Genomic DNA, 7,444 nt, shown 5'->3' with positions numbered 1-7,444 from the left:
ATTAGAATCAACGATGGAATTACCCCCACTCCACCACAATTTGATCTATTTAGCCCGTGTTGTTTCAGATATTTACTAAAACTTAGCCCATGCGTAAAATAAAAAATTAGCGCAAATATCAAATTCTATCAACATAATTTTTTTTTTCGACAAAAAGTTGATGTTTAAATTGTTCTGATGTATTAGTTCATGCTTTCATGATCTGATTTGAAAACCATACACATAGAAATAACATTCAAAAAATTCGGCCGCAATTTTATATAATAATACTAATTTTTATTATACATGTTTATGTGTGATTTAAAATCTTGTCACTGAACTGAACCTTAATATACAGAAAATGATAAGCAGCACGCAACGTGTTTTTCATTGTATATAATCTTGAGGCATTTAGATTGCTACAATCTGGGTGCATGGGAAAAAAAAAAAGCCCACCCGTGCACAAAGTCCTGGTTCCGGCGCTGATCTTCAATCGCTTTATTGTGATTTTTAGTACGAGACTACTGATCGATGTCAAATTATAAGCAAAACTCAGCAGCAAAAATTATGTTGCTGTTTTTCTGGTATTTGTAGCTTTTGTCGGGCTCTAGTTTAGATTGGGGATTTTACTAGTCTTGGGATAGTATTTTTTAGTGAGGTTCGGGAAACTGAGAAGCTACCTACCTCCATTGTAAACCACCTCCACAGCTTGTGGAACGATATTAAGTTATTAATCAAGTACTATGTAAATTCTCAAACTTTAAAGGTACATAATGAGATGAAAATGGAAGAAATACCAGGACCTTCGCTACGAGCAAGTATAATTCCAATGGCTTGTGTTATATAACTCAAAGCTAGTGGTGTTTGGTGGAATGGTAAGGAAGGGTTTGAAGCCAAATGATGTTATCTACACAAATCTTATCATGGGTCTTTGCGAGAATGGTTGAAGTTGCTGTTAAGGACTTTTTCCTTCTAACGTTCTTATGAACTGGCTTCTGTGAAGTGCGAAAATAAAAGAAGACTAGCAGTCACTAATCAGCATTCCACTGAGCATTGGTATAGACCTCATTGTCCTGAAGTTCTCACTCCTGTAACTACCCGTGCTGGCCTCACACCGAATGATACCGTTGATGAAGGACCCTAATAATGCACAGTTGCAGTGCCAGGAACCAGAACCTAACCTCAGGAGTTGATACCAATACTAGCTCGTCGAATCCAAAATCAGTTCTCCGGAAGGTTGATCTCCTTCCATTCCCTTTCTAGAGGTATAAGAGACAATCAAGGCCAAGTTTACCCAGACTCCTCGGCAAGTTCGGTTTGCAAACATTAATTAGAATGAAGCTCCAAAGTTTGTAGGGTATGCTACAAGGACTGAGCAAACACGCAGGCTTGGTGAGCAGCATCCATTGCGTCAACTGTCCCTGGCCTATGCGGGACTGTCAGAACTGAGAAATTATTTTCAGCTGGTGGGAGCGGAGTCTCTATATTACCATGCTCAGCATCCAACTTTTACGAAACTATAGCCAGAGAATGAAAACTAATTCCACAAACTTCTAAATGAAAACTATATTTATTTCATCTGACTGTTTCCTTTGTGAATGCATAAACATTTTCTTTCAAGAAGAAAGCAATAATATCATCTTACACGAAAAATTCTTTTCTTCAAAGGAAATGTATCAGAGTTCCACCTATAGAGATTTCAACTGGGTTGATACTTTTCCTAGAATGTGCCCTGATATAAGTTGAAAGGTTTAAATTCAATGTACAACTCTAACAGCCATGTAGAAAGTAATGGAGATGTGCCCTTACCTCCATACAAGAGGACTTTATCTTCAAAATCACCATCGCCACAATGGGAATGCTTGTGTCCATAAGCTAGTTCACTACTTGATGCATTGAGTCACTGTGTGTATTCTTCATAATAGTTATCGCTAATAACAGAGACAAATCTTTCAAGCCACGGAAGCTGACGGAGATCCTTAATGGTATCAACATAGGAGTCTGAACATCGTGGTGGAGATCGGTATGGCTGATGATCACTTAGACTAAAACCTCCAGCAAGAAACCTCTGGATCAGTGCCAATTGAGACCGTTCCTGATCAGAGTAGGCATCGTTTGTAGCACTGGGAAGAGAATCAAAAGAAGAATCCCATCCCCACTGTTCCAAATGATGCTGGTCAGAGTGGGTGGTGGTGGTGACATGGGGATGCTGGGTGTTGTGAATCTCAAAACTCTCGTCATCCCAAAAGGCACATTGACAGCTCTGCAACCCATCTCTGTACTCAGCACCACATGAATAACAGAACTCATGCCCACACCTGCAAGGAGGAAATTCTTGTTCAGTATGAAGTTTCAACACGAGCAATTATGGAAACTCAATATCTTTCATACTTGTCAATTGTATGTTAATGACTTCCGATTGATAAAATGTTACTACTAAGCTAAAAGATGTTGTAACACGGTCACCGGTCTCAACACCCAACAGAAGAGATTCATATTCAAGTGGGTTACTGCACCCAGTCTCTAAACTAACTGTTTAAGCTAACTGCTTAAGTTGCTTCGATATGCCTATATAACACACTGCAAAGCTCTATCAATAGGAAAGACAGACAAACACTAGTTTCTCACAATTATGAACTCAAATGCAGCCATCGCGAGAAGGAGCATTCAGATCAGATGCGTTCTCATAAATGGCGGTTGTTGAGCAAACACAGTAAGAATCACATACGACATATTTGGGTCTATTTATGTTACGCTGAGGATCCCATTCCAGTATGCTCTAGCAAAATTCACAATACAAAGAACTTCAAGAAAATATCACAATACAAAGAACATCAAGAAAACATGAGGCGCTAAAAAACATAAGGAAAGATCTCAAAAAGCTCTAAGATGCTTTAAGAAGCCAAACAGAAGGACAAATAGATAAAAATGCTCGACTTGCATGTACTCCTACTTTTATGACACTTCAATTATAATGATTTAAAAGTACTGCACCTACCCCTTTTGCACCCATGTCACTGACGGCCATAACAATATTATGCCAACAAAAACAGTTGAACAATGACTTTTTCTGAGTATTTGTGATTCGCCTTTCTAATTTGCATAATAGGAAAAACATCACAGCATCCAAAACGAGAACAAAAGCACTATAACAGTTAATGTTTCTGATTACGGGTTATATTCTAACACCAACCGCAGTTAAAGTACATAGAGATGTATTATGGCATATATTATCTAACTATGATCAAACAAAAAGGTGAAGAATAATCATTAAATATCCGACGGGGTAGAAACACATGAACATAAAAGTATGGCTATGCAAAAGCTGACAGTGATAAGTCCTATATGTATGCTATCCCAGAAACTTGATTTTTGCAATGATATTGTTCCTAAAGATGTTTATTGTCATAGCCTAACACTAGAGGAGGGTAGGTAGAAAATGCTTCCTCGTCGAAGTGAATTTCGAATTTCTTGCTATCCTACCTATTGTAGAGGGAAGAGATGGAATCCTAACCTGTAATGATAGAGCTATGTGAATGGTGACTCATACATTCCTTTTGCTCTATTCAATAAGATACACTATCGCTGACTTGCTTTTGTGATGATTGTCTACAGACATAAATTTTGTAAAGGATAAACTACGTTAATTGTTGCACTAGGCGATATATCCGTGCCTCACTCTTACATACTTTTGTGAAGGCACATTAATCGTATGTCATCACCACCACTTACGTTGAGAGTTATACTACCAAAAGAATACCCACCAGAAGCTGTTTTTTTTTAAAAAAAAAATTCAGCACATACATAAAAACAATAAATAATTCTTGTTGAGAGCCAGGGTTCGATATGTAAATTTTAAATGACGTCATTTCCAGCATGATATATAGGATTGATCTTCTTACCAGCAGGTCATATGGTAGCAACCTTGTGTGAGCTCAATCATCCTGCGACATTGTTGACAACGTCTCCAGTTGTTATTTTGTGCTAGGCGATGCAGAGTGAGATCCCCAGCATCCCTTTCTTCTACAGGTAGACTTTGGAACTCTTCACAGCTCATTGAAGAATGCCATGGCACTCCACAATCGACACAGATATATCTCTCGCAGTCAGGACACTCTATACAGCTGATACTAGTGTGACTTGATGAACTGCTTGCTCTTGTCGATGAGAGACACTCAAGAGGATTAAGCAGCACCGAACAATTTGGAAAAGGGCAGTACATTTTGTCCGAGTAAAGAATATTGGCTTCTACAAGAGCTCTTTCTAATGACTCGTAGCAAATGACTGGAAGAAAGGATTTGCACTCACTGGCTGAAATGTAATGCTTACATCTCAACTGAGGACATCTTATGGGTACTTGAGACGCTTGTAGCTTTCCCTCCACGTATTTTCTCATACATTGAGAACAAAATTTATGTGAGCATTTCATTGTAATCATCATAGATGGTGGCTTTTCTTCACAACAGATAGGACAATCTTCGGTTAATCCATCTTCACTAGCAGAGGAGGAGACAATTCCAATTGCTACCTGCGCTATCTGCAGCGGCCTCTCGAGCTCAAAAGCGGTCCCAAGTTTCAGAGAGAAAAATTCCAAATTTTCGCGAAGTTCTAAAATCCTGTCCTTGAGCGCGGTCAGAAGTGGATTCTCAAGTCTTTCCTCGCGAACAATCTGTCAAAATGACCTTTAATGTTAGACAAGAAACACAATGCCAGAAAGCTAATAAATCTGAGGATAATTTTGGCTGCACCCTATAATGTCAAATGCTGATCAAGTAACTCGGTTTCGCTGATGAACACAGACGAAGACTATCCTGTATAAAATAGTAAAGTGCAAAATAAGGAAGAATAACTCACTTGATTGTAAAGAATCTCGGAATCTGTAAAAGCAACAACACGACGAATCTTGTTCTGCAATGCCTCCACCAGACCATCCATCAAAGCCAAATAGTGAGCCACTGGTTCGTCTACATAAAAATCGAGCTTTTTCTGAACTCGAATAACAGAAAAATGAGGAGATCTTTCCATTACAACACCAATTCCTGAAAACCCAGACCCCAAATCACCTGCCTCAGAGATTGATACCCCTTTGAAGTACATTTTCAAAGAAAATTCATCATCATCTTTCAACCCCTCACTGTCTAATACCACAGATTCCTCCTCCTCCTCCTCCTCCTTAGTTGTCCATTCTTCTTCTTCCTCTGCACAACAGCTACAGAATTCTTCTTCGTCTTCATAGTCTTCCTCCAATCTCTCTTCATTCACAATCTCTACTTCAGACCCAAATCTAAACCCACTTGGATCCTCCATTATATTACACTAATCCAACCTTTTTCTTGTCACAACCCAATTAGTTTCTTCTCCATCAAAATGAGATTGAACGAATCATTTCTCACTAATCGATCCTAAAAAAAAGCCCTGCTTTTCTGACACCCAATTAGACCAAAATTAACAACAAATTATCAAAAAAAAAAAAAATTTCAAAAGAAATGAAAAAAATGAAAGACTCACCAAAGAATTGATAATTGGGGACAGATCGATAAACGTCCTTCAAATGAAATTAAGGGTTCTTCTTTTCCTTCTTCTGGTTTTCATTTCATTGATTCTTGTTGCTGTTGATGAAATGGAAAAACCCTAAGAAAGAGAAAGGAGTGGGAGTTTATTTGCTATAATAATAAAAGAAGCTTCTTCATCTTCATTAATGATTTAGAGAGAGGGTGAGAAAGATAGAAAGGAGAGTGTGTTGTTTAGCGACTCTGGAATGGAGTAAAGAGAAAGGAAGAATTAAGTTCTTACTTGCACTGCTGGCATTCTTTCTTTCTTAATTTAATTATTTATTTATTTTGTTTTTCTCTTAAAACAATAATAACCAATAATAATTGTTAGTTGGAGTAATCCATAATCAATTATTAAATAATAAGATTATAAAAGTTTGTTGTCTGTCAGGTTTATATTATAGAAAAAGAAAAGAAATTGATTTGTTGTTAGTGTTCGTATGAAGACCTTCACCAAAAACAATGTTCCATTACCGGCTTGAGTTGGCCGCCAAACCTCCCTATGGTCTTACTAATTGGATTAAGCTAGTCTGATTCTGATTTAGACAACGACAATGGACGATCAAACCCATAAATATGATCCAAAAACGAGACACAGTGGAACGGACTAAAGAATAAAAGCTGGGCCAAAATTAAATTCCAGACTATATTTGATCTGGGACCAAAATCAAAACCAAATATAGTCAAACGAACGTATAATATACGTTTATTAATAGACGAGCTTTTAAGTTACGCTTGAGTTGAAGCGGACGTATATCTTTCGTCCGTGTAGTGAGGCGTACATATAAGTTACGTCTCAGTGAGGCGCATGTATAAAGTGATCCTGATGGCTGATGGGGCGGATGTATAAAGTGATCGTGGGGCGAATGTATAAAGTGATCCTATATATATTTTTTCACCAAGCGAACATTATATGTATGCTCGACCAAATTTACTCTTCCACCCTAGTGTAACACCACAGACTAAACTCAAATTTGATCGTTTTTTTTGGTCTTTGGTCTTTGATTTTGATCGCACCATTGCAGTTGCTCTTAGGCATGGCTAATATAGTATTTTTGTTTTCATTTTCTGTGAATGTATATAAGGGCATATTCTTTTTAATCCTTCCTAATTTGGGCCTATGCCTTTTCTATATACGTGACCTATCACTAAAAGAGAAAAAGATGAAAATGGAAAATAGAAAATCCTTTTTGCCGAATATTTTTCTTAATGGCTAATTTATTCCTAATTAATTAATGTTAATTCGGTTAATTAAGAGATGTTTAATTTTGTTAGTCTAGACATCAACTAATCTTAATTCATAATCAAAACATGAATTTTTTTTTTTCTTTTTTGAAAAAAACAATCCAGAATCGGTGGATGTTTATGCGATGTTTATGCACTCGCAGACCGATTCTGGATTGGTGCTTTAATTCGCGGAGAACACCCATAATCATACACATTACGTACTACATAGCCCGATTATAAAAATTTGTAAGCACGATGCACGCACATACATCGGCTCCTAACAGTGCACCAGAAGAATCAGTCCATACAAGTGCTCATAAAAAACCGATTCAAGGTTAAAATTATACAAAAAGGTTGCACATCTTCCCACTAAGAATCAGTTTTGTGAACATTTACATGAACCGATTATGGGCTTAGTAATTAACAAATCAAAGATTATATAACCGGTTTATGTGAACACTCGCATACCACATAATCTGATTCTAGATAAAAAAAACATACAAAAAATTGGGTATTTTTTTCATAACTGAATCATCAGGTGATATCCATATAGACGACTTAACTTAAAAAACATACAGAAGAAAATGATTCTTTCAGCGTCTACCGATTAAAATAAATTTCCACATCTATCGATTTGTGTTAGATGTTGAAGAACATCAAACACAATTACTTGTCCTCTATGTCCA

At 37.1% G+C, this 7,444-nt stretch overlaps 1 protein-coding gene across 2 annotated transcripts; it reads right to left on the bottom strand.

The window, feature by feature from the left end:
• Positions 1–1,520: 1,520 nt before the first annotated feature.
• On the bottom strand, positions 1,521–5,769 carry LOC113290008 (probable E3 ubiquitin-protein ligase ARI7). 2 transcript variants are annotated; one of them, XM_026539473.1, is made up of 4 exons: positions 5,488–5,769; positions 4,834–5,402; positions 3,882–4,648; positions 1,521–2,297 (listed from the first exon to the last, which is right to left on the bottom strand). In XM_026539473.1, exons 2-4 carry the CDS (start codon positions 5,284–5,286, stop codon positions 1,880–1,882), a joined length of 1,638 nt encoding a protein of 545 aa, XP_026395258.1. In that variant the 5' UTR covers positions 5,287–5,402; positions 5,488–5,769; the 3' UTR covers positions 1,521–1,879. The 2 variants fall into 2 exon arrangements, with proteins under 2 accessions (XP_026395258.1, XP_026395260.1); XM_026539475.1 differs by having other exon boundaries at positions 4,834–5,394; positions 5,488–5,768.
• Positions 5,770–7,444: the final 1,675 nt, after the last annotated feature.

Source organism: Papaver somniferum, chromosome 6, assembly GCF_003573695.1.
Source record: "Papaver somniferum cultivar HN1 chromosome 6, ASM357369v1, whole genome shotgun sequence".
Classification (NCBI taxonomy): Eukaryota; Viridiplantae; Streptophyta; class Magnoliopsida; order Ranunculales; family Papaveraceae; genus Papaver; species Papaver somniferum.
Note: the sequence above shows the minus strand (reverse complement) of the source record. Positions and strands in the feature narration are given on the sequence as shown.

Excerpts from the sequence above, each read along its gene's own strand:
- LOC113290008 (XM_026539473.1), bottom strand. The coding sequence starts at position 5,286 with ATGGAGGATCCAAGTGGGTTTAGATTTGGGTCTGAAGTAGAGATTGTG. Across the intron at positions 4,649-4,833 it reads CCGAGATTCTTTACAATCAA|ATTGTTCGCGAGGAAAGACT; the intron begins GTGAGTTATTCT and ends TCATTTTGACAG. Across the intron at positions 2,298-3,881 it reads TGCTACCATATGACCTGCTG|GTGTGGGCATGAGTTCTGTT; the intron begins GTAAGAAGATCA and ends TCCTCCTTGCAG.